The sequence below is a fragment of the Xenopus laevis genome, chromosome 3S (assembly GCF_017654675.1).
Source record: "Xenopus laevis strain J_2021 chromosome 3S, Xenopus_laevis_v10.1, whole genome shotgun sequence".
Classification (NCBI taxonomy): domain Eukaryota; kingdom Metazoa; phylum Chordata; class Amphibia; order Anura; family Pipidae; genus Xenopus; species Xenopus laevis.
In genome coordinates this window covers 109,422,730-109,450,726 of record NC_054376.1, presented here as the reverse complement: position 1 = coordinate 109,450,726, position 27,997 = coordinate 109,422,730, and the positions used below count along the sequence as shown (strand labels likewise).

At 40.1% G+C, this 27,997-nt stretch overlaps 2 protein-coding genes and 4 non-coding genes across 8 annotated transcripts; all 6 read right to left on the bottom strand.

The window, feature by feature from the left end:
• Positions 1–1,486: 1,486 nt before the first annotated feature.
• On the bottom strand, positions 1,487–7,066 carry LOC108713270 (cytochrome b-c1 complex subunit 8). Of its 3 annotated transcripts, none has more exons than XM_018256188.2 (3): positions 6,958–7,066; positions 2,165–2,336; positions 1,487–1,721 (listed from the first exon to the last, which is right to left on the bottom strand). In XM_018256188.2, the coding sequence occupies exons 2-3, from the start codon at positions 2,316–2,318 to the stop codon at positions 1,627–1,629; spliced, it is 249 nt and encodes an 82-aa protein (XP_018111677.1). In that variant the 5' UTR covers positions 2,319–2,336; positions 6,958–7,066; the 3' UTR covers positions 1,487–1,626. The 3 variants fall into 3 exon arrangements, with proteins under 3 accessions (XP_018111677.1, XP_041444671.1, XP_018111678.1); XM_041588737.1 differs by having other exon boundaries at positions 2,165–2,338; positions 6,954–7,021; XM_018256189.2 differs by lacking the exon at positions 6,958–7,066 and adding an exon at positions 6,725–6,864.
• A 4,395-nt stretch (positions 7,067–11,461) lies between these two features.
• On the bottom strand, positions 11,462–11,532 carry trnag-ccc. The gene has a single exon. It is a non-coding gene; the product is annotated as a tRNA-Gly (tRNA).
• Positions 11,533–12,826: 1,294 nt separating this feature from the next.
• trnag-ccc lies at positions 12,827–12,897 on the bottom strand. Its single transcript has one exon. It is a non-coding gene; the product is annotated as a tRNA-Gly (tRNA).
• Positions 12,898–13,582: 685 nt separating this feature from the next.
• On the bottom strand, positions 13,583–13,653 carry trnag-ccc. The gene has a single exon. It is a non-coding gene; the product is annotated as a tRNA-Gly (tRNA).
• Positions 13,654–14,100: 447 nt separating this feature from the next.
• Positions 14,101–14,173, bottom strand: trnat-ugu. The gene has a single exon. It is a non-coding gene; the product is annotated as a tRNA-Thr (tRNA).
• A 7,118-nt stretch (positions 14,174–21,291) lies between these two features.
• On the bottom strand, positions 21,292–26,362 carry gdf9.S (growth differentiation factor 9 S homeolog). Its single transcript, XM_018256187.2, has 2 exons — positions 25,959–26,362; positions 21,292–22,743 (listed from the first exon to the last, which is right to left on the bottom strand). The coding sequence occupies exons 1-2, from the start codon at positions 26,278–26,280 to the stop codon at positions 21,797–21,799; spliced, it is 1,269 nt and encodes a 422-aa protein (XP_018111676.1). The 5' UTR covers positions 26,281–26,362; the 3' UTR covers positions 21,292–21,796.
• Between the last annotated feature and the right edge of the window lie 1,635 nt (positions 26,363–27,997).

Sequence of the window (27,997 nt, the reverse complement as noted above, 5' to 3'; positions counted from 1 at the left end):
CTTTCTCTTTGTCTGCAGCAAATTAACATATGTCTGTTTAGATTTCTGATCAGGAGCAAGTTGCATGTATATAGGGCAGAGTATGGCACACACAGGGAGCATAGGGCAGGCAGAGTATGGCGCACACACACAGGGGGCATAGGGCAGAGTATGGCACACACAGGGGGCATAGGGCAGAGTATGGCACACACAGGGGGCATAAGGCAGGCAGAGTATGACACACACAGGGAGCATAGGGCAGGCAGAGTATGACACACACAGGGGGCATAATGCAGGTAGAGTATGGCACAAACAGGGGGGCATAGGGCAGGCAGAGTATGGCACACACAAGGAGCATAGGGCAGGCAGAGTATGGCACACACAGGGAGCATAGGACAGGCAGAGTATGGCACACACAGGGAGCATAGGACAGGCAGAGTATGGCACAAACGGGGCATAGGGCAGGCAGAGTATGGCACACACAGGAGGCATAGAGCAGGCAGAGTATGGCACACAGAGTATGACACACACAGGGAGCATAGGGCAGGCAGAGTATGGCACACACAGGGAGCATAGGGCAGGCAGAGTATGGCACACACAGGGGGCATAGGGCAGGCAGAGTATGGCACACACAGGGGGCATAGGGCAAGCAGAGTAGGGCACAAACAGGGGGCATAGGGCAGGCAGAGTATGGCACACACAGGGAGCACAGGACAGGCAGAGTATGGCACACACAGGGGGCATAGGGCAGGCAGAGTATGGCACACACAGGAGGCATAGAGCAGGCAGAGTATGGCACAAACAGGGGGCATAGGGCAGGCAGAGTATGGCACACACAGGAGGCATAGAGCAGGCAGAGTATGGCACACAGAGTATGACACACACAGGGAACATAGGGCAGGCAAAACAATGAGGTGTTACAGGTGTGAACAATGCAGAGGGATTACAGGTGTGAAAAATGTGTTCACAGTCTGAATTGGAGTTGTAAACAATGCAGGGGACAGTTAATTTCAGTACTGATTCATTTTAAATTTTACACAAGGTAAGAAATCACAGCAGGCAGACTTTCATGTGGGGGGCACAGGCTAGATGCGGTCCACAGGCCTCCATTTGGTGCAAGGGAAGTGCTGCAATAAAGTTTTTGCTTTACTGTATATTGCTTGAAAAACAGCACAGAACACATCTTTATGTAATAGACCCCTGTGTTCAGTTTCCTGCTGACTGGTGGTGTTCCTCCAATGTGTGTGTTCTTCTGTTCATTTGTTATGCAATGACCTGTGTTTACACTGTACTAGTTCAGACGAGGCCAGGCACACCGAGTATAAACCTCTCAGGGTTTTATTGATGCCATTTCTTTTTACTGCACTTGCAATATCTGGGGATCGGTGCCAGGCAAACAGTCAGAGACCAGGGATTGTGCTGATTTAGGAATACATGTCACACAGTTATGCCACCTTTCCCAATCATGTAATATTACTGACTTACAAAGGAAGAGATGAACAATGCATCAGTCTGAACAATATATATATTTATTAAACAACTGTCTAGCACTGAAGACAAATAAATATTCCTTTCTGTGCCCAATGAGGTCTGTCTGGTCACAAAGGAAACAAGGATCGGAGAGGATCATGTAAACTCCTTGTTGTGTCACTGGTCATTTTCATACAAGGATGGGTCCTTCTTTTTTAGGTCTGAGTGCACTTGTGTCCCCCATGAGTAGACGATATATGAGAGCACAAAAGCTGTAGAACAATTGGATAAATTAGAACGGCGGCCTTTAAGATATTGCATTCAGTTACAGGTCTGTAACATCAAAGAAAAAAAGTGTTTTATGCAAATTCAGGGCCAAATACTAGGCAAGAAATTATTATTATTACAATAGTCATGCACAATGAATTTCTTATCCCCTTATCTAAAGAAACATGGTGCAAAAAAGGGTTGAAACTATGAAATATTATATAATGCTGCTGTTGGAGATGACATTAAAACATGCAGACTACATGCTTAGCTTACAAGTAATCAAAGACACGTATAGGAGGAGGCCCAGGTGCTCTGCCCCGAGCCTTAAAATCTATGATATTTTTATTCAACGCAAAATAGATTCATGACATAAATATACACAGGATTCCCATAGAACACTCCATTCAATTCTGGGATTGAGCTTGGGTGAATATTAAAGACTTACGTGGCACTACTTGAAAGACCTTAACCCGGAATCTTCTCCAAACATTGGGGATCCCTTTAGAGAAGAAGTGGGGGAAAGCACGCTGTTCAAAGGGAGACAGGCTGTAGGTGATGACATGTCGGACCTTGGCGAGGTCTCCGAAGTGACGGCCCATGATTTATATGAATTCTAACTGTAAAAACAGAAAAGCATTAGAAGCACAGCCCGGATAATCGTGTGATATTATTCCTTGACAAATGAAATATATAGGGGTGATGGAAATAAACTTACTGCATTACAACAGAGACGTTTTGTGCTGCTTTCGAACATAAAGTAGCAATGGTACCTAAAAGTATGCCCCACATATCTGATATCATTGGTCAACCATGAATGAAAGAACCCCCACCCCAAATTCTCTTAACTTTTTGGGATTCCATTGACAACAGTACCAAAACTCAGGGAGGTCAATACACTGCAGTCCATAACCACATTCTCTCTGCCCCAATCTAACAATAGAGTTGTTACAGATCCCCCCATCCCACCCAAAGCAATGCTCTCCCTTCTGAAAATATATCTCATAAATTGACCAAGAACCTAGTGCAGGACCCATAATCAGCTCATCAGAAAAAAACACAGATGAAAGATGGCACAATGCCCTCAATTAACTCAATACAGTACACACCAGCTAGATCTGGTTTTATTTACACGTTAAATATTTAGCAATGTCACCATATCAGTGAAGCAAGTGGGTTACAATTCAACGGAAATAAGAAGTTACTTCATGTATAATAAGGCACGTCCATCTTCCTTACCTCTTGCACAGAAAAGATGTAAATGTAAATAAAATCTCTCTCTATAGCTCAATCTCTCTATAGCTCAATCTCTCCATAGCTCAATCCCTCTATAGCTCAATCTCTCCATAGCTCAATCTCTCCATAGCTCAATCTCTCCATAGCTCAATCCCTCTATAGCTCAATCTCTCCATAGCTCAATCCCTCTATAGCTCAATCTCTCTATAGCTCAATCTCTCTATAGCTCGAAACCAAGAGAAGGGACCACTACTGCTCCGCGTACTCCAGACCAGGTGCTCAGTCGAACAGTGTCCCCACTGCTAACATCCAATAACTCAGAACAGGCAGACGGCACTTCTGGAATAGGTTTATTGGGGTTGCTGCTGTAGAACCTAACGCGTTTCGGGAGTAAATCCCTTAATCATAGGTCAATCGTATGATCAAGGGATTTACTCCCGAAACGCGTTAGGTTCTACAGCAGCAACCCCAATAAACCTATTCCAGAAGTGCCGTCTGCCTGTTCTGAGTTATTCAATCTCTCTATAGCTCAATCTCTCTAAAGCTCAATCTCTCTCTCTCTCAGAGGAGGTAAGGACAATATGATGCCATATTTTTCCCTTCTAATCCCAGAACAAATTTTAGAAGAAAAGGCCAACTATTCACTATACTGGCCTAGGGCTGTAGGTAACTGATGATAATCACTGGGGTTGCCTAACATTTTGCCACCCCCCAAGTAATTAAACCTTTCCTTCTGCTTTAAATTAAGGGATCTTTGCATAGGTTAGTGAATCAGAACCATTTTTAGTTGTTACAGCCCATTTCTGCCTTTAGAATACCAGGCTACAACCCCTCACTGCACTCGCCACTGTTTTTGCTACCGACTCTAATAAAATATATATATATATATATATATATATATTATTTTTATTTAGCTGCCCTATAAATAACATTGGCATCAAGTATCAGGTTTACTGGGCAACGCTAATGTGCAGAGGAAATTAAAGCATTAAAGGGGTTGTTCATCTTTAAATGTAGTTTGCTGTAAAGAGTGACATTCTGAGACTATTTGCAGTTGGGTTTAATTTTTTAATATTTGTGGTTTTTGCATCATTTATCTTTTATTCAGCAGCTCTCCAGTTTGAAATGTATCCAAATTCCCCTAGCAACCATGTATTGATTTGAATAAGAGACTGGAATATGAAGAGGCGTGAATAGAAAGAGGAGTGTTAAAAAGTAACAATTACTATAAATTTGTAGTTTTACTTAGCATTTGTTTTTTTAGATGGGGTCACTGACCTCCATATAAAAGCTGAAAATAGAAGGCAATAATAATTCAAAAACTATAAGACATAAATAACAAAGAGCAATTTAAATTGTGCTTAAAATTAGCCATTCTATACTAAAGGTTAACTGAACGGTAAATCACCCCTTTGAGGATCCAATTCAAACAATGTACTAATATATACATATGTGCTAGAGCAGTGATCCCCGACCAGTGGCTCGTGAGTAACATGTTGCTCTCCAACCCCATGGATGTTGCTCCCAGTGGCCTCAAAGCAGCTGCTTATTTTTAGATTTCTGGTTTAGTGGCATGATTTGGTTGTATAAAAACAAGATGTACTGCCAAACAGAGCCTCCTATAGGCTGACGATCCACACAGAGGCTACCAAATAGCCAATCCTAGCCCTTATTTGGCATCCCCAGGAATTGATATCATGGTTGTGTTGCTCCCCAACTCTTTTTACATTTGACTGTAGCTCACGAGTAAGAAACCAGGGCTAGAGAATGAATAGCTGCAGTGTAAGGACAGAGGCAAAGCTGCCGTATACATCATTCTGACCTCACCGGAAAACAAGAAATGGAGGCCCACTCCAAAAACATTTTTCTGCATAATAACTATAATTCTTACAAACTTTCAGATATAAATAGAATTAATTCAACTTCAACGGTTTCAACATTATTGGTAAATGTAACTGCTATTCAAAGTTGATCTGTCTGTGAATATTCACGCCAGATACACAGTCACATGCACAATCAGATACACAGTCACATACACAATCAGATACACAGTCACATACACAATCAGATACACAGATACATACACAATCAGATACACAGTCACATACACAATCAGATACACAGTCACATACACAATCAGATACACAGATACATACACAATCAGATACAGTCACATACACAATCAGATACACAGTCACATACACAATCAGATACACAGATACATACACAATCAGATACACAGATACATACACAATCAGATACACAGTCACATACACAATCAGATACACAGTCACATACACAATCAGATACACAGATACATACACAATCAGATACACAGTCACATACACAATCAGATACACAGTCACATACACAATCAGATACACAGTCACATACACAATCAGATACACAGATACATACACAATCAGATACATACACAATCAGATACACAGTCACATACACAATCAGATACACAGATACATACACAATCAGATACACAGATACATACACAATCAGATACACACACAATCAGATACACAGATACATACACAAACAGATACACGGATACATACACAATCAGATACACAGATACATACACAATCAGATACACAGATACATACACAGTCACATACACAATCAGATACACAGTCACATACACAATCAGATACACAGTCACATACACAATCAGATACACAGATACATACACAATCAGATACAGTCACATACACAATCAGATACACAGATACATACACAATCAGATACACAGATACATACACAATCAGATACACAGTCACATACACAATCAGATACACAGATACATACACAATCAGATACACAGATACATACACAATCAGATACACAGATACATACACAATCAGATACACAGATACATACACAATCAGATACACAGATACATACACAATCAGATACACAGATACATACACAATCAGATACACAGATACATACACAATCAGATACACAGTCACATACACAATCAGATACACAGATACATACACAATCAGATACACAGTCACATACACAATCAGATACACAGATACATACACAATCAGATACACAGATACATACACAATCAGATACACAGATACATACACAATCAGATACACAGATACATACACAATCAGATACACAGATACATACACAATCAGATACACAGATACATACACAATCAGATACACAGATACATACACAATCAGATACACAGATACATACACAATCAGATACACAGATACATACACAATCAGATACACAGATACATACACAATCAGATACACAGATACATACACAATCAGATACACAGATACATACACAATCAGATACACAGATACATACACAATCAGATACACAGTCACATACACAATCAGATACAGTCACATACACAATCAGATACACAGATACATACACAATCAGATACACAGATACATACACAATCAGATACAGTCACATACACAATCAGATACAGTCACATACACAATCAGATACACAGATACATACACAATCAGATGCAGTCTCATGCCAGACACACAGTCACATGCACAATCAGATACACAGTCACATGCACAGACACACAGTCACATGCAACAGACACACAGTCACATGCACAATCAGATACACAGTCACATGCACAGACACACAGTCACATACAAATATTCTTCATTATTACTGGAATTGTAGAAGGCGCTTCTCATTAAATTTGCTAATTATCATGCAAAGCAATTGGGGCGCACATCCCCTTTAAATGATATAAATGCCTCACGTGATCTCAATCCCCGTCACACAGAAGGGCCAATCATCTAAACAGCAGGACTTTGGACCAATAACTGCGCCCCATTCCAGCCCCGGTAACCGCAGAGCAAGAAGTAGGAGTTACATTCAGTATATATGATACGTGCCCACAACCAAGGGCAAGTCCCCCTCCCTGTGTCTCAGTGTAGAAGTCAGTGGCCGGTAACGTAACCAAATTCACTGCTCCATATCCCTCATCCTCACCTTGTCCTCACACCGCCTCCTCTCAATGCCACGCTCAGGTCACACGCACACTTCCGCATCCGGGACAAAAGGGGAGAAAATACGTAACGTAGACGTGCCTTTAGCGCCGCCAAGCGGATCCATCTTGTATTGCACGTTTATTTCAATAAAAAACATAGTAGTTTCCTGTACAGTTACATCCTGGCACAGAGCATCAATAGATACAGGGAATATTATGTAGCAATAGGGACACAGAGAAATGGCAACACCCTGGCACAACTGAGGGATAAATACAGGGAATATTATGTAGAAATAGGGACACAGAAATGGCAGCACCCTGGCACAGGACATCATAGTTACAGGGCATATTATGTATTGGAATAGGGGCACAGAGAGATGACATCTCCCTGACACAGGGCATCAATAGACAGGGCAGGATTTTCATTGCGGGCACCCCTAGGCCCTGACGTTCATAGCCCCTGTCTACTCCCTTTTATTTGCACAAATTTTAATCATCAGGACCGGAGCAATGGGGATTGGCGCACAGGAGATTTTAAAAATTATTTTATCTCATGCACATCCCCAGTTTTTCTGAAAACCTGCCTAGAACATTTCCTCTTCAGCACTGTTTTTTAAGTTGATTCTCACAATGAAATTCTAGTTATGCTATGGGTTGTAATTATTATTATTGTTTTTTAATAGTCACCTGTTTTTGACCAACTAGAGCAACAAGTTGCTCACCAACCCCATGGATGTTGCTCCCAGTGGTCTAAAAGCAGCTGCTTATTTTTGAATTCCCAACTTGGAGGCAAAGTTTTAATTGCATTAAAACCAGGTGTACTGCCAAACAGACCCTCCTGTAGACTACCAGTTCACTGGGGGCCACCAAATAGCCAATCACAGCCCTTATTTGGCACCAACAAAAACTTTTTCATGCTTGTGTTGCTCCCCTACTCTTTTTACATTTGAATGTGTCTCACGAGTAAAAAAAGGTTGGGGACCCCTGAACTAGAATATAGCTCAAACCAACGAAATACAGATTGAATCAAACTAAATGCACCAATGTTTTTTAAAACTGATTTTCACAATGACATTTTAGTTATGCTATGGGTTATTATTATTTTTTAAAAGCCACCTGTTTTTGACAACTAGAATATACATGGAAAATGTGTGAGTTAGATCTGATGGGAGTTTTTTCTCACCAGCTATGTTACAATTTATTATGTTTATTGCAGAATTATAAGATGGATTTGGATGGCTCTGCCAATAGTCAACTGGAAGTTTTTTTCAGCCGCTTATTTAGCGTCAACCCAAAGAAGTAGTACATTTTTGATCAAACTTAATGCACAAGCCAGGACTTGAACCCTGGTCACAAAAATCTTGCATGATACCCTACACCACTGGTGCATTATAACAGGGCTCTATTCTTCCAAAGTACTATACACACAAGCAGTATAGTATCAGAAGTTAAAGGAGTCTTTAAGAGGGCCTTAGTTCCTTTAATTCTTGGTGCTCCCACTGGATAACCAGCCTAGAACATTTCCTCTCTGACTTTTCATTGTTGTGTCTCTGGGAATCTTGTATGATACCCCTACACCACTGGTGCCTCTGTATGTTTACTTTGGTTCCTTTAATTACTGATACTCCCACTAGAAAACCCACCTAGAACATTTCCTCTTCAGCACTGTTATTTTAAATTGCACCTAGAACATTTCCTCTTCAGCACTGTTATTTTAAATTGATTTACATTTTAGTTATGCTATGGGTTAAAATTATTATAATTTTTTTTTGAAAAGTCATCTATTTTTGGCCAACTAGAATATACAAGGAAATTGTGTGAGTAATAAGTTAGATCTGATGGAAGTTTTTTCTCACCAGCTATGTTACAATATATTATGTTTATAGTAGAAGTATAACATGGATTTGGATGGCTCTATCTATAGTCAGCAGTTAGGTTTTTAGCTCTATTTTTTAGATGTGTTTAACCCACCTGTTTTTGACCAACTAGAATATGTATGAAATTTGCGTGAGTAGTTGGTTGGATCTAATGGATTTTTTTCCACCATGTTTTAGCATGTTATACATATTTATGGTAGAGGTATAACATGGATTTAGATGGCTCTGCCTACAATAAGCACTTAGGTTTATTCAGTACCTTTTCCAGTGACAACCCAAAGAAGTTGCACAGTTAAAATTAATTAGTTAAATGAATGCCAGGGGCTTCAAGACCCTAAGCCATTCTGTCATGCCCCCACCCCCTCCACTTCTCTTATCTTCCATCAAAGTAGCTTCAGGCTGCTTCACTAGTGCAAGTGCAATTGCACTCTCATGCTCTAAAAGAGACAAATTTATACGAGACAGAACTTTGGCAGGAGAGGCTTTTTGCTGCCCCTAGTAACTTGCGGGGCAAATGCTGCCTGAGAAAAATATCTGCCTGCCAGGACACAGGCCCTGACACCAATGTTTTTTTTATGTCAATACACATACCAATTGTATGAAAATAATGTTATGTGTTTTTTAGTATGTTAATGTCAGCATATTTTAGGTTTGCTATAATTTATATATAAAGTATTTTATACCCACCTGTTTTTTACCAGCTAGAAATTGTGTAATGGGTAATGGGTTGGATCTAATGGGAGTTTTCTCTACCGGTTACATTGTAGCATGGTTTTAATATTTTTGGTAGAAATATAAGATTACTTTTGGATGACTACCCAATGAAGTTGCACACTTTAATAAAGTTAAAGTTTTGCGTCAGCCGGGACTCAAACCCAGGTCGCTAGAATGGGAGTTTTGCGTGATACCACTAAATCACTGGCATATATGTAGTGAAGTAGGATAGGCACTGCAGTAGAGTATAAAGTAACTGTATACTCATTACCATTGAATAAGAGAAAGTAATAAGTATGTGTGTATATATATATATATATAGACATGCAATGTGACAGCACTCCAAGGAATTTCAAACAAAAAAAGTTGATGCAAAGGAGGTTTTCCCTGATGAAAGCTTCAAGATGGAGCTGAAATGTCGGATCTAATAAAACCTCCTTTGCATCAACTTCTTTTTGTTTGAAATTCCTTGGAGTGCTGTCACATTGCATGACTATTGATTGATTTTTTCGACCAGCACCCAGGTTAAGTTTTTGGCTGAGGGTGTGCGTCCAAACGAACTATATAAATATATATATGATATGAGTGGTTTTAGAGCAATGCAGACAACAATTGTAAGGGACATAGAGAGAACTGGAACAAGGGCTCACTGGGACAGTTACACCCTGGGGTTGCCCTCCAGGGATTCCTAAAGTGGTGGCTGTGGGCACTGATTTCAAAGGACAATTAGGTTGACAATTTGGGATGATTTAGGGGGCCTTTTTTACTGTGTTACATATTCTTGGAATCTCTGAAAAATCAGCCTGGGGTTATAGTCTTGTGAGCACCAGCCACCATCTTCTGTGAGTTCCCTCCTTCATCCCTTGTATACCATGTATGTGGATGACTCTACCTATAAGCATTTAGATTTTCAGCAAATTATTCAACGTCAATCTATTGCAGTACCATAGTTTTAAATTAAACTTAATGAGCCAGGACTTGAAACCGGGTCGCTCAAATGGGAATCTTGCATGATACCCCGACACAACTAGCACATCTGTGTGTCTTTGTTCAAAGCACCTGGCAAAATATCAAAATAGTAACAGAAGTTGAAGAACCAAGTAGAGGGAACTGGTTCCTTTAATTCCCCAGTGTCGGACTGGGACTTCAGGGGCCCACCCAAAAACCTTAGACCAGGGGCCCACTCTAAGTACTAATATTCTTCATCTCCTCAGTGAACCTCTACTCTCTTAGTTTGGTTTCTTTACATACAGGTATAGGATCCCTTATCCGGAAACCCGGTAACTAAGTAGAGGGCATTGGTTCCTTTAATTCCAGATACTCCCACTGCAAAACCTGCCTAGAACATTTATTTTATGAATTTTCAGTGTTATGTCTCTGTAATAAAGTGTAGTAGGTCTCCCCTCCAGTCTGTGCCTTCAACCCTATTTTATTTACGTTGTTTCTTTTATTGAAATATAAGGTTTGCTATGGGTTACTCTTTTTAAACTCACCTGTTTTTGAAAATACATGCAAATTGTAGTGAATAATTATAGTGAATAATAGGCTGGCTCTAATGGGAGTTTTTCCCACCAGATATCCCAACAGCATTTACAGCAGAAATGTAAAATTACTCTGTATATAGTTATATAAACAATATAAAGTCTGTCCCTTCAGCATTGTTTTTTTTTTAAAACTAAATCTCACAATGGAATTTTTTCGGTTTGCTATAATTTATATATTTTTTTAAACCCACCTGTTTTTTTTACTAGCTATAATATACATGGAAAGTGTATGAGTAATGTGTTCGATCTAATGGGAGTTTTTTTTATATCAGTTATGTTGGTTTAAATATTTATGGTAGACCTATAAGATTTTATTTGGATGATTCTGCCTACGCAATAAAGTTTCACAGTTTATTGAAATTAAATTTTAATGCGCCAGCCGGGACTTGAACCCAGGTCGCAAGAATGGGAATCTTGCATGATACCCCTACACCACTGGCGCAGATACAGCTGACTGCTTGAAGTGCTGCATTCGAAAGTAAACAATTGTGTGCACTCATTTCCATAAATGAAGAGGTATTTTTGTTAATAGGTATTTGTTGACAGACAGACAGACAGACAGACAGACAGACAGACAAACAGACAGACAGACAGACAGACAGACAGACAGACAGACAGACAGACAGACAGACAGATAGACAGATAGACAGATAGACAGATAGACAGATAGACAGATAGATAGATAGATAGATAGATAAATAGATATTTGTGTGAGTGCCATAACATTTATGCAGTACATTATAGAGTGGAGAGTACAAACGATTGCTCACCCCATTTTACTTCTGATCATGGGAATGACAGTAACATTTGTTTGCTACCAATTGACAACTCCTAATAGGGTACATTGTAATTATATACTATGCACGGTGGTTGGTTGATTTCTGGGGAGGAGGAGTCATAAGAATGGAAATCTTGCACAATAAACCTACACCACTAGACCATCTGTTTGTCTCCATTCAAAGCACTTGGCAAAATGTCGGTATAGTATCGCAACTTGAAGAACCAAATAGAGGGAATTGTTTCCTTTAATTCCTGATATTCCTCCTGGAAAACCTGCCTAGAACATCTGAAATGTCAATGTAGTAGAAGGTCTCCTCTCTAGCCTATCCCTTTTTTTAGGTGTCCTAGTTCTGTCCAAAGTCTATGGTACCGAGTGCTGGAATTTTTTCTGGCCTACATGGTGGAGGGCCAATAATGGAAGCCAGTGTTGAATACTCCCTGTTTTTAAACCACATCCACTTTAAACCACACCCATGTTATCACAAGGCCATGTCCATATTAATGATGGTAGCACACCAAAAAAACAAATGGTTGGTGCTCACTGCAAAAAAATCACCCATCACTCATATGTGAAAAATGTAAGTCATTTTAAAACATACCCTTAAATACATATGCCTCCTCCTCCCCTGTGGATACAACTGCACCCACCCAGCACAGTATTAAACACCTAACAATCATATCCAAATGCTAACAAACCCTATCAGGCTCAGATCCCACGTCACTGTCCTCACTGTGAAGAACAACCTAAGTTGCTTCAAATGAAAGATCTTGTCCTCTAGTCTAAGTCTGGTCCAATGATCCATTTTATACCAGGGTCCCTGTTTATAATGGTTTGCAAAAAAAAAAATGTACACCAGCAGAAGATTTTCAAGTAATAAAACACCGAATTATGTTAAATTTAGATGTTTATTATACATTAAAAAGAATAATTTTAATGTTACTTTATTAAAAGGAAGTGCGCCAGCCGGGACTTGAACCCGGGTCGCAAGAATGGGAATCTTGCATGATACCCCTACACCACTAGCGCAGGTGAAAGTTCATCTTAGAACTGCATTAGAAAGAAAGTAAATGTGTGTACTTATTTCCATTGAATAAGTGCAATATATATATATATATATATATATATATATATATATTTTTTTTTTTTTTTTTTTTTTCCCCCTCATTTGGAGAAATGTAGCTAACAATTGTAAGGGATACATAAGGTTGGAAACTAAAGAAACCACTGGAAATACACAAAAAGCCCAGCCAGAAGGATAATTAAATAAACAATTGGAGTGAAAATGTATTTTGCTCGGATAGATATCCTTGGAATTTCTAAAAGTCAAGTGAGCGCTACCCACCATCATCTGTCATGTCCCCTTGCATTTGTCCAGGACTTAGTTGGGACTTACACATGGGTCACAAGAATGGAAATCCTGCATGACACCTCTACACTAATGGAGCAAGGCACAAGGGGTGTGTTGTATTTAAATATATGAAGACTGAGTCTCTTATGTACCTAAATACAGAATAATTTACACTGGCAATAATACAGCTCTTACAAGGATAAATATATTTTGCACTTGTGTGATAATAATACATTCTACAATTTATTCTATTCATTATGGCATTGATCGTTTAACACAGTTTTTAGTTTTTTCCAATGTATGTTTAAAGTTATATATTGTCTATGGGAAACATAAAAAAATAATAGTTTAAAAGAAAATTTATGCACCAGCCGGGACTCGAACCCGGGTCGCAAGAATGGGAATCTTGCATGATACCCCTACACTACTGGCGCTGATGCTGCAAGCTATAGGGAAACAGTTTAAAGGGACACTAGCTCTAAAATCAAACAGCTTTACTACATTGTAAGATTAAATGCTTTGTTTCCTTTAAGAAAGGAACACACACACTGGGTAGATGTAGTGTATCATTTCCCTGCAGTAGAGGCACACAATCCATATTTGGTTAAAGGTTTATTCTGAATCTTTCTTAAAAGATTTTTCTCAATGTAAATTGGATTAAGAAACTAATTTTAAAGAAAAAAATAATAATTTCATGTATGCAGTACATTTCCTATAAAGGAACAAGCTTGGCTGCCTTTGCCTGTGTCCTCCCGATGTGTATAGAAATTCGTGTTATCTCTTGTGTAAATTCTAGTAAAATATATTAAACGTTCTGCTTCTGAAGAAAATTATGTAATCACAATTAAACAGAAAGAAGGAAAAAAAAAAAAAAACAGTGAAGGCCCCAGCGAGATTTGAACTCGCGACCCCTGGTTTACAAGACCAGTGCTCTAACCCCTGAGCTATGGAGCCACATGGAAATTTCCTGAAACTGACAGTTTATCTGACATGTTTATCTCATGTTATTGTTCCATGGGGCTTGCAGTGGGGTATTTTTTGTATTTTTTCCTGAAATATAGAGGACACAAATGGCATACAATGTCTGCCTGCCGGAGCCGCATCTCTTTACACATGCCAGCCTTAGACTCTGAACTCTAACTCTAAAACAGAATTTGCATCTGTATGAAGGCCGTATGGTAATACACCCAGCCAAGTAGCCCTGCTCTGCGAGAACAAAGATGTAACCCTTTAAAAATGTATGAGTTTTGGAAGGGTTAAATCCGGAGCTGGTGGGAGGGGGAGAGAGGAAGGCAGGAAACAATGCTGAGAGGGTTGGCAATGTAATGGATTACTAGGGGGGAGGGGATAACCCATTTTGGGTGGGATTGAGAATAGTAAGGGAAACAATAGTGGTTTACATATCAAAAGTAAAAATGTACGTGTAGACTTCATGTCTCGGAGCTGGAGCAGAAGCTGTGGGAAGTGGGCTGGGAAAGTTGTAGTGGCAAAATACAATGGAAATCATCACAGTGTGACACAGTGCTGCAATGGAAGCTCAATTGTCCATAATACGGATACCGGATCTTTTATCTGGAATGTTTGGGATCTGAGGGTTTCTGGATAATTTGGATGACCATACCTTATGTCTGCTAAATATCATTTCAACATTAAATAAATCCGATAGGATTGTTTTTCCTCCGATATGTTTCATGTTTAATTTAGAAGGGGCCATTCACGTTGGAAATGAGGGGGCAGATTAGACCATAACTAGGGTTGCCACCTGGCCAGTATTTAATCGTCCTGGCTGGTAAAAATGATGGTTGATCCCAATGTTATTAATACGGGAAAAAGATAAATATATAGGAAGGCTGGTATTTTTTTTTCCAGAAAAGGAAGCTACCCTAACCATAACTGGCACCAAAATTATTTTTTTACAATCTTGTATCCTGTCACTTCATCTACAACTGGATTTTCCTTTCAGCTGTAAACTGCTTCCGATACAGGGACACTTTGTAACCTTCACAGAATACTAATTCCTGACAGTGATGTACAGCCTTTTGATAATCTGAGGCTGCAGTGTCTCTAGGGGCTGTTGTCCCTGGGATGGAGGCATTTGTTTTTAGGTAGTCCAATGTGCATGTATGCAGGCCCGGACTGGCAATCTGTGGGTTCTGGCAAATGCCAGAGGGGCTGCTGTAAGGTCCCATTGAAAGTCAATATTTAGTGGGCTGGTGGGGGCTGTTTGGGCCTGTATGTGGGCTGATTGGGCCTCTGTATACCTGAAATGCCAGGGCCTATTTTAATTCCTCAGTCCGGACCTGCATGTATGTTTATATTTTCTACCCTCTAAACCACCGGCTAAAATGAAAATCGCCTGCGGCAAATGCACACGCATTGCTTCGTTTTTCTAAGTTGTCTCACGAGGAAACTTCGGGCGACTTCGGAAAGAAAAGCGCTGGGTATGCATTGCCACAGGTGATTTTCATTATATCCGGCAGAGGGAATGTAGTTCGATCATTCATACGCCATCCACCATCCGATAAGTTACCGATATTATCAGAACATTCTGGAATCGGACGTTCGGAAGTAAAAATATCTGCCCGTGTATGGCCACCCTAATAGAATAAAATGGGCTCTGTTTACATTTCCCTGTGGAGGAATGCACGAAAGGTTCACCACAGGACCAAACCTTCATAGATTTAATTTCATTGAGTTTGTATTTTCTCACCTTCTAAAAAAAAAAGAATCAAACTCTTTCTTGAAGGTATCACAGCTCCTTCTATAGAAAACCCTTTTGCTTTCTACCAGTGGCATAACTATAGAGCAGGGATCCCCAACCCTTTGAGCAACATTCAGAAATAAAAGGAGTTGGGGAGCAACACAAGCATGAAAAATGTTCTTGGGGTGTCAAATAAGGGCTGTGATTGGCCATTTGGTAGCCCCTATGTGGATTGTCAACCTACTTTGAGGCTCTGTTTGGCAGTGCACCTGGTTTTCATGAAACTAAAACTTGCCTCCAAGTCTAGAATTCAAAAATAAGCTCCTGCTTTGAGGCCACTGGGAGCAACATCTAAGGGGTTGGTGAGCAACATGTTACTCACAAGCTACTGGTTGGGGGTCACTGCTATAGAGGAAGTAGCCCCACGGCCATGTGCAGGGGGGCGGCAGACGGCAGGGTCTTCTTCTTTGTAAGAAAAAAACGTGGCCAGCCACATCTTACCTACCCGGCACTACTGGAGTAAGACACAAGCCAGTTGAGGGAGGGCAACCTGCTCCTCTAAAGATTGTTTTTGTTTTGTTTTTGCAGGGGGCCTAATAAAGCATTGTTATGCCACTGCTTTGTACCGAACTGTAACTGCTCGAGTCTCAGGGCATTCCCTCTCTCTTTACACCCTCTAGTGACAACTCTGCATGTGCCTGGGGTAGACACTGGAAGTGGAATGACAGGGGCCCAAAATCTGATGTCTGAAAACCTGGTGTTCAGATACATCGAATGTCGGATGTAGACGCATAATCAAACTACACCATCCAACTTACATTCTAGCTATAGGAGGATCAGATTTCATAGGATCCAACAAATCTCATGGTGCTGCATGCATTTACATGACAAGATCAGGTAAAAACTGACCCACAAAATCTAATAAAAATCTCCATGATGTTTAGCCCAATGATATTATGCACTTTTTGATATTTGTCCTGCGGTGGTGGACTATGGCACAAGGGGCTATAGCCTGTATCTCATTTTGACCTTTGTGGTGGTCTCAGAGAGAGCTAAGGCAGTAAAAATACCCTACCGTACCGGTTACCACTTTCTTTAAAGGGAAATAAACCTAAAAATGAATGTCATTTTATATACTGAAATTATTGCACCAGCCTAAAAGACAGGTCCGGATTTATGACATGGGCGCACCTAGGCCTGGGCTAGGGAGGTAAGATTATAGAGGTGGCATGCTGCCCCTAATGTTCCAAAGGACAGTGGCATGCCGCATACTGGGCACCAATAGCCCAGTGATTAGTCAGTAAAGAAGCGAGGAGCGATCTCTTGGCCTAGGTGCGCCCATGTCATAAATCCTGCCCTGCTAAAAGGTCAGCATCTCTATTACAACAATGATCCAAGCCAACAAAATTATCACAGGAGCTCCCCCATCTTGGATTGTGTTAGGAGTGTCAGAGACACTGCATATGTTCTGGTGGTGGGTTGGTCAGCTGAAAAAAGATTAAGCGGAGGGGCTGTCACAAATCATCAAGCGGAAAACGGTGTTCACCTGTCATAGAAGCGGATGCTACAGGGGTTGTTTCTTAATTCTGATGCAGTTGTATCATATGAACCAGAAACAGAAGTCCCATATCATTTATTAACTCACGAGTTCTGGAAGAGGCCCAGTTACACCGACCTGAGCCTTCAGCAAGGGGAGCGGATTCAAACCAACAAGATGTAGAGCAGGCACTCAAAAAGGCAATCTTCCACCAGGCCGTAAAATATTTATTATGTCAAATCAGCATAGCCTTAATCATTTTGTGTTACACACACAGCCTATGACAAAGGGGCCCATTTACTTAGCTCGAGTGAAGGAACAGAGGAAAAATAGTTCGAATTTCAAATGGTTTTTTTGGCTACTTCGACCATCGAATGGGCTACTTTGACCTTCGAATCGAACGATTGGAACTAAAAATCGTTAGACTATTCTAAATTCTTCAACCCCCTAGTTCGCCACCTAAAACCTACAGAGGCCAATGTTAGCCTATGGGGAAGGTGCCCATAGGCTTCCTAACAATTTTCTGATCGAAGGAATATCCTTTGATCGATAGATTAAAATCGAATCGTTCAGGTCGAAGGATTTAATCGTTCGAAGTTGAAGGATTTTACTTTGACGGTCGAATATCGAGGGTTAATTAACCCTCGTTATTCGACCCTAGGTAAATGTGCCCCTAAGTGTGTGTAACACGAAACACGTAAGGCTATGCTGATTTGACAAATATTTTACGGCCTGGTGGAAGATTGCCTTTTTGAGTGCCTGCTGTACATCTTGTTGGTTTGAAGCAGTTGTATCATAACATATATATCTTATATATACAGTGTATTGTGCATCACTGCCTAAGCTTAGGTAACTGACAGCAGCACAAAGCATGTATCCAGTATCAGACTGGGGTACTGAGGGCCCACCAGGGCTGCATCACAGATGGCTCTCCTCATAGTGTTGGACTGGCCCACAGGGATACCAGGAAAACTCCCAGTGGGAACAGGTGTCAGTGGGCCTCTTGCTTTTAACAATTTGGCCTTTTTCATGGTCATTCCCTATTTCTTTATGGGAACAAAGAGGCTTAATAATGGAAGGATATAGTAAAATATGTAGAGAAAAAAGACTAGGAGAATAAAGAGGTTGAATGAGGAGAGGAGGTATAATAATTTAGAAAGTAGGCCCTCAGCCTAAGGTTTTCTGGTGGGCTCCTGGCATCCCAGTCCGACACCATTGATGTTCACACTAATACAACCCCCACCCCCAGCAGCTTCATATCAGGTTCTCTTCAAAAACCTTGAGATGGGCGGCTAATTGACGCAGAAGATCTGGGCCATGTCCAACTCTGTGTAAATCAGCAGACAGGAAGATCAGGAGATAATGTAGGTACTGATTTCCCTTGCTAAAGGGCCATGATTACCTTGGGCTGGCACAGAAGCCCAATACTTAAAGCACAATATTTCCACCCCAAGTCTTTAATTAAACTTTAATTCTCCTTTAATAGGAAAGGGGAATGATTGGCCTGAAGCAAACATTGGTGATGATGGGTGGGCACTGTTTGGGAACACCTAAGAAAATTCCGAAGCAGGATAGGTGTCAGACAGGTGTATTTTTACCATTGTGGTTCTCCATAAAAGAACAGCATCAGTTGAAATGACAGGATGTACCATCGTAATGTCCAGTTACATGAAGCTGCACAAAATAATCTCTATAATGGTGCATTTGGAGTTGCATTAGATGCAGCGGGCAAGCATTATAAATTACTGAAAATATACCAGTCCAACTACCATACATAACGTGACTTCAATCCCCTTCCCCAAAACATAAGCAAGTCAGTGTTTTAATGTCAGTCACCCAATAATTATACAAGGCAATTCTGCATTTCATCTTTTAATCATAGTGTGAACATTTGCTTTCAACTAGCAAAACATTCTCATGTGTAGAATTCTTTTAGACTTAACAGGTCAACTATAACTCAACATTTAATGCCTTTCTTAGACTTTTCTGTCATACAAGGTGTTAATTCGAGAATATTTGGCTGCCCCCATAGACAGGAGCAGAAATAAGAATAATAAGTTGTGGAACGTTAGTTGGTAGCCACAGGCTCTCTCATTTTACATTCTGAAAGAACAAAAGACATTTTAAGAAGATGACTTCTAAATTACTTAAATCGCAGCGCAATAGTAAGAAATAATGTTAGATTAAACCCTGTTCAAATTATGAATATAAGGGTTTTAAAGCTTATCAAAAAGATAAAACAGAAGTTCCATATGCACTTAAGGAAAATAAGAACACACAAAAAAAATATGAATAGCAGGTAACTTTAGCATAATCTTTTGTAAATAAATTCCAGACTTCAACAAAACTATTCTCCCATCAATAAAAATGCATGGCATGTGCAGTAGTGATTTCCCAGCTTTTGAATGATAAGTGCCCTGGGAGGGGGCTATGGGAGATGTAGTTCAGCTCTTGGAAGGATGGTTGAATACTAATGTTAATAACATGCAACATTTCTTAGATAAAGACTGAAATAAGGTTAGATTATGCTGGTTTTCTATTGATGTCCCAATAAAGGTGTAGATTTCTCTTATCGCCAGTTAGTATTGAAATCCTAGCAGCAATCTAGTGGGTAACAGCATTCAAGACATATGAATCTGTAGCCCCCACATACTTTACAACTAAGAACTTACTTGCCGTGTTGTATAAAGGAGGTTGTCCTAAGGCGTTAGACAACTTTGTTCTCCGATACCATACGAGAAGGAGGGTGGTTGTCCAACGGACAACCATATTCACCCAAATCTTTAAAAATGTGTTAAAATGCAGAAGCGATTGGCGTTATGTTATGCAATCCTAAAACCTCCTTCTTGGCATCAAGAGACCTCTTGCTATTAAAAACAGCAACACTGCAACGTCAGAGACATCAGTTCCATGTCAGTGAGCTAAAGATCTAATTGTGGAACTGAACCCTATACGCTATTTTCTATCCATTTTATAGCACAAAGGACAAGCAAAGGCTGTTATTTCACTGATGACATGGCATTAGCTGATGTCACTGCAAAGTTAAAACATCTTTATATAGAAAAGGCCCATGACTGGCTTCTTATAACTGCAGTTGTAGGAGCGGCACAGAGTGCATGGCCCACGTAGCAACAGAAAATCCATATTGTATACAGTGACAGACCCTTAAACCTAAACAAAAAACTTATGGGGCTTATTTCCGGAGTCATAGTAAATGTGCAGCCCTGTATATTATGTTCAATATTTAATAAAAATATTAAATATTGCCTGTGTCATGTGCTTTATAGTGCAGATTAACTTTTCTTGTTTATATATACTCACACATATATCTATACAACGAATTCAATTCAAAATTTAGTGACTTTGAAGAGTTGGTGATCTAATTTGTTTCTTTTTAGGGTAAGGGCACACCTGGCGATTCAGGGAGATTAGTCGCCTGGCGACTAATCGACTCTTCTTTGGGGCGACTAATCTCCCCGAACGTCTTCCTCCAGTTTTGTGCGGGCTATAATGAAGTCACCTGTGGCATGGCACACACGGCTCTTCGTTTTCCGAAGTCGCCGAAGTTGCCTCACGAGGAAACTTTGAGCAAATTCGTAATAAGAAGCACCGCGTGTGCCATGCCGCAGGCGACTTTTTATTATAGCTGGCGCAAGACAGAGGGAAGGTGTTCGGGGAGATTAGCTGCCCCAAAGAAGAGGCGATTAGTCGCCAGGCGACTAAATCTCCCTGAAATCGCCAGGTGTGCCCTTACCCCAAGGGGGGTGGGGAACCAAACCCAGCAAACCCATCATGGTATGCTTTCAACCTGTGCTCTCATGCCAAAAACAGGGGTATATTTTCCCATTAATGAATACATTTGAATCGTCACTGCTGCTAATTCCATGTCTGATAAGCACTTAATTATAAGCGTATGGGCAATGGCAGACAGGGCGATTCTAAGTGTACAGTCTAGGGGATACAAGCAATTTAAGCAAAGTAAATGGAGGGTGCACACAGATGGCACACATATTGTTAGCCATAACCAGTTTCATATAACTAAAAAAACAAAAAATATTATCTGTTATATTTGGTTTAATGACTGGTGGTACCAATTTGTTCAGCCCCCACCAGTTATTATAATAGCTATAATAGGTTGTCTGATACCCTGTGACACATGGATCATTTTAATTTCCTCATCAACTGATTTAGGACTTTACCCTGAAGATTTAATATCAGAGTTACTTTGGAAAGCGGCTTTTTGGAGTAACGTCATTTAATTTTGGAAGAGTCAAGATATTACTGAAATTTTGTTGTGTTGATGAAACCTACACTAAAATGTGGGTCAATGAGAAAAGAGCTAGCGGCAAGTACACTTTGTAGCAATCATATCCTGATATTCTTTGTAAGCAATAGAGTTATCAGGTTCAATGGTTAAGACACTCATTGGTCGGTATTCAGAGGGGACACAAGATGGGCGTGGAATGGAAGAGTCCACTTTTTCATAGATGATATTCTGAACCATGGTGTGAACTGGTGATCCATATCTATCGCCAACAATTCTAGGACACACACCTTTGCAGTAATCTGGACTGTACCGGTGGGGGACCAGTATCCATTTGTCCCAATTGAGCTGGCTGAAGCTAAGTCGAAACCGATGAAGCTCACATTCGTTTTGAGGGTATATGAACTGCTTAAGGTATTCACTAAAATTAAAGGTGTGGGGCACAACTGTTGTGTTCTCCTCCAATATAGCTTCATAATCATGATCTCTTCGCTGTCTGGACATTTGTTGGAACTCAAGGTTTCCTCCATCATCGTCCAAGATAGAGGATGTTCTTCCCACTGGATAATAGAATGGTGACTCTGTCATATCATACACTGATTTCCTATGGTAAGCTTTATTACTTGTATCATTCAGGTACAAGAGTAGAGATGGTGGGGTCCTGGCCATTTTAAATGGACCTGTCATTGCAAAATCATACTGTTTGTTGTTTTTAATACATGTGAAATTCAAGGCTAAGTGAATATTTTGCCTCTTGTTGGAAATGAATGGTTGCAGAATAGAGGTCACATCAATTTCAACCCATCTTTGCCTTTTGCGAAGCTGGAAACTGAAGGATTGCAGGGCACGAGGACACATGACGTTTACGAGCTCATGATCTAGGATCTCCAAGCTGCATGTGCAAGTGGCGTTGGAAGTGGAAAATCTCTTACTCACAGAGTAAAGCAAGAGTGACTGCAGTAGCTGCTCCACAGCAGAAACACGATCCACACTGAAAGTCAAGTCCAATGATTGCATGCCATCTGTAGGGGAGAAAACGTGATGCTAGTTTATTTTGTGTTTCTGAAAACTGAGCAATTTACATCTTCTGCATTCAAAGCCTAGATGATGCACACAGATTGGCAAACAAATTAACAGATTCATATTCAAATGGGACAGTAATGAGAAAAGTCCGTCTTTCTATTAAAAATTGATACTAAAGAGGAAGCCTTGCATCTTTGAAATTGCGACATTGCATGTTCCCAAGCAACCTGCTGCATGGCATAGGTTAAAGAGCAACAAAGAGAATTCAGGTAGCTAGCAACTATTAAATTCTGTAATCTGTGGCACGTAAGCAGCCAATAGTTTTATAAAAAGTTGTTTTTGGGTAAAATAGAAAAAGTTATATTTTTTGGTGTAAAAGCAAATTTACAGCAGCAACCCATAACAACCAAATGGTTGCATTCACTGTTCTACCTGCAGCTGGCTCAACTTATCTAATTACTGATTGGCTGATATGGGTTATTGGCCACAAGCAATTTTGCCCATTGTTGACAATTGAGCCCCAAAACAGGCATGAATATGATCTGTCTGTCCATTTCAGGGCGTAACTATAGAGGAAGCAGACCCTGCGGCTGTAGGGGGCCCAGGAGGTATAGGGGGCCCCATGAGGCTCAAACTCATATACAATTTCAATACATTTTGGTAAAACAGGACAACCTCTGGATATGTTTGGGGCCCTAACATTAAATTGCTGTGGGGCCCAGTAACATCTAGTTACGCCACTGGTCCATTTGCATACAAGTTGGATTTGGACCAAAAAAGAAGCTAATGGTTCCATTTTCTGGTCTAAATCAGCTTTGCGTTTGCATTGACACTTGGATGCCATTCATGCCTATCACTCACTATTACACACATGGAGTAGGATATGTGCTTTCTCAATAATAGTCTCCATCATATACGGCATTGGCCTTTTCATAAAATACATTACAGCATCATTATGCCATGAGACTTGTGTTGCCCTTTGAATTAATTGAATTACAGCAAAGGCCAGGTATTAACAAATTAGTAATGTGTTGAAAAAAGTGACTGATATAAAAATAATATTGTTGCATTGTTACCAAACACTCCAAAATTGCCCTTTTGTCTTCCATGTGAATTGCATGGAAGCATTTCTAAGCTATAGTTAATATTGTTAATGTCATATTTCCAGGCAGCTATACCCTGACAAGCATTTTCAAGCAATTCACATGCCCTTTATTTAAAGGAACAGTAACTGCAACATATGTTTCACAGTAATTAAAATATACTGTAGGGTTGCCCTGCACTGGTAAAAGCTGTGTGTTTGATACAGAAACTATTGTTTATATAAACAAACTGCTTTGTAGCCATATGGATAACCATTGCATTAAACAGAATAGGGTTGTATTCTATTACAGAGAATAACTGCTGTGTAACCTGTGCCTTTTGGCCTTTTCTAGCTTGAATGGCAGCCCCCTGGAGATCCTGTAAAGAGCATCCAAAGTAAATAAATACGGTTGCAGTTCAGTCACTTTCCTTATTTATAAGTTTGCTTTCTAAATCTTCCTCCAAAAAGGAAAGTAAAACTTTCATGGGGGTGTGCATTAATGTATTATACTTTAAGCAGTGTCAAACTGGGACACTAGGGGCCCACCCAAAAATTATAGACCAGGAACCCAACAAAAAATCTTAAACCAGGGGCCTACTCAGTGTTATAATGCTTCCTCTCCTCACTCAGCCTCTATTCTAGACTAGAATATATTATTCCATCTATTTAGACTTTTTGTTCTCATAGAAATACGGAATGGCCATGAAATAGGATAAATGTTTAGCAGCAGGAGGGCCCACTGACACCTGGGCCCACAGGAGTTTCCTGGTATCCGGGGGCCAGTCCCGACTTTAAAAGGGATACTGGTCATGGGAAAACATGTTTTTTGTTTTCAAAACACATCAGTATAGTGCTGCTACAGCAGAATTCTGCCACGGAAATCCCATTTTCGAAATTGATTTTTTTTATATTTAATTTTGAAATCTGACATGGGGCTAGTCATATTTTTACTGTCCCAGGTGCCCCTAGTCCTGTGACACTTGTCACTCTTTACTGCTGTTACTGCAAGTTGAAGTGATATCACCCCCTCACTTTCCCCCTGCAGCCTAACAACAAAACAATGGGAAGGTAACCAGATGGCAGCTCTCTAACACAAGATAACACACCATACCTCCCAACTGTCCCATTTTCAGTGGGACAGTCCCGCTTTTGACAGCTCAACCCACAGTCCCGACTTTCTCTGTACTGAATAGGCAGAAAAAGAAACCAAGTCTCTGACTTAATTGGCTTTTGGCAGAGAGCCCAGATCAGCTACCAGGTGCAGCTAAGATACTTTGTTTAATAATTTTGAGATAAGCAAATAAGTAATTGTAACAATATAAGATAACAGGTCCCTTGGCAAAAGTTAGACTCACAGATTTAAGGGCAATTCACCTTCATTAGCAAAACTGTAAAAACTGAAAGATAACAAATAAATTCAAACTTTCATAACCTGCCAAATTTTGTAAAATGAACATGGTAAGTAGGGGGTGTGGCCACAAAAATGGGCATGGTCATAAATGTTCCGCAGCGCTATGTGCACCAAATTTTTCTATTTCCAAAATGTTGGGAGGTAAGACCCCTGGTAATTCTAAGAACAGCACTCCATAATAAAAATCCAGGTCCCACTGCGAAACCTTCAGTTACACTGAGTAGGAGAAACAACAGCCAGCCTGCAAAATGACCGGAAATGCTGCCTCTGCACCAATATTACAACAAAAAAAAATGAATGAAATTTTATATGGTATATGGTTATTTGCAGTATAAACAATGTAAAAACTACACCATAAAAATCATGACCCACTCGTTTTTAAGCTTAATACAAGAAAGCACAATGCATGCAATTGCTAGTTTCTCAAACACCAGGGACACAAGTGATCAATTAGAGCTAAAAAAAAAAAAATGTTGCACGTGGCAGAAATGCAAAAAAAAAAGTTTTTAAAGAACATTCTAATGAATGAAACCTGGTTCAAGTGCTCTTGCTTTGAGGCCTGAGTTGTTGTTTTTTTTACATTGTATGTAGGGAAAGCCTCTAAATCGCACACATAGGCAAATACAAAAATTTAATACATCTATTAAATGCAAAATAAGTATCATATAAACCAGATATGCAAAATATGCACATACTATAAGCAAAATTTGAACTCATACCATTTATCTCCCTCATCTTTCCTGGTTTGCACTCTGTCCTTGGAGTGAACAGCCTGACTGTGTTGTATACAGGGTTCTTATGAAGCCTGGGAACACCCTCCTTGGTGGCTGACATCTTGTACAATCTTTTCATGTATTTGATTGCCACCATATTGGGCCCTGGTGCATTATCCCTCCATTTGGGACGCTCCGACAGCTCCTTGAATAAAGGAGGGAGTAAACTGTAATCCTCACTGTACTCTAATCCAGATCCACTTATTTGCAATGGCAGCAGCCAAATGGACCAGCAGTACAAGGCAACAAACACTTTAGTCACAGCCATTCCTTGGAGGAGTCCAGCCAACTATCCATTTTCCTCCATGACAATTCACAGGCACTCCCAGAAGGCCAACCCTCTGGCTCACTCACTTAAATCACCTTCAGCTGTATTTGCAATGCCTGATGTTAACCCTTCAGTAGTGAAATCTGTAGAGCATTATCTGATAACACAAGTAGTGTCTGGGGTCAGGTAACACATAAATAGAAACAGTCATTATGATATCAGGTTTTGCTATAAGCAAAGCTTTAGTTAAAACCCAAAATCACCCACAATCTATGGGCTAGAAAACAATGTGATAAAAAAAAAAATTACCATCTGATTTTCTATTATTGGAGTAAATATTTGTCCTTATCACACTTGAGTTATATATTCATCATACAGGTATGGGATCCATAATTCGTAAAACCCATTATCCAGAGAGCTCCGAATTACAGGAAGGCCATTTCCCATAGATTCCATTTTATTCAAATAATTAAATTTTTTAAAAATTATTTCCTTTTTTCCCCTGTAATAAGAAGACAGTACCTTGTACTTGATGCAAACTAAGATATAATTAACCCTAAATGGAGGCAAACAAACACTTTGGGGCACATTTATCAAGGGTCGAATATCGAGGGTGAATTAATTTGAAGGATTTAGCGCAAATCCTGCAATCAATTGATCGATCGAAGTAAAAATCATTCGGTCAAACGATAAAATCCTTCGAATCGAAAGATTTTTCTTCTATCAAAAAAAGGTTAGAAAAGTGATGGGGAAGGTCCCCATAGGCTAACATTGTACCTCGGTAGGTTTAAACTATGTAGTCGAAGTTTTTTCAAAGAGATAGTACTTCGACTAACGAATGGTCGAATAGTCGAGCGATTTTTAGTTAGAATCGTTTGAATCGAAGTCAAAGTCGAAGGTCGTATAGTAGCCTATTCGATGGTCGAAGTACCCAAAAAGAACCTTCGAAATTCGATGTTTTTTTCATTTGAATCCTTCACTCGAGCTTGGTAAATGTGCCCCGTTGAGTTTCATAAAGCTATATTTAGTAGGCTTAAGGTATAGTGATCCAAATTACAGAAAGACTCCTGATCCAGAATTCACCAGGTCCTGAGCATTCTGGATAACACGTGCTATCCCTGTACATTACTGTCCACTTATTTACATACTTACCTGTCAATTAAGCATTAATGAATAGCTCCATAGATATAACCAGGCCCGGACTGGCAATCTGTAGGTTCTGGCAATGCAGAGGCGCTGCTATAAGAGTCCATAGAAAGTCAGTATTTAGGAGGCTGGTGTGGACTTTGGGCCTCTATGTGGGTGATTGGGCCTCCGTTAACCTGAAATGCCAGGCTATTTTAATTCTCAGTCCGGACCTGGCTATGAAACACAATAGAAAGGGTCAGGGGATGCTAGGAGTTGTAGATAAAAGTATCAGGGCTGCAAGGCAGACTTTAATATAAATCTTGGGGAAAAGGTAAACTGTAAAGTGAGGCAAGGCTGGAAAGCTGCAGACTTTAATATCTATCTTGGGGATAAGGTAAACTATAAAACAAAGCAAGGCTAGAAAGCTTTCTGCAGTGCCAACTGTATAGACTGCTGGCCCCAATGAAAGGAACAATAGAAAGGAGGCTGGCTACCATATGGGAGGTACTACAGCCAAGGGCCCATAGAAGTCAGGGGCCCTGAGATCATCACGGGTTGCAAAACAGATGTGGCTTGGATTTGAGTGGAT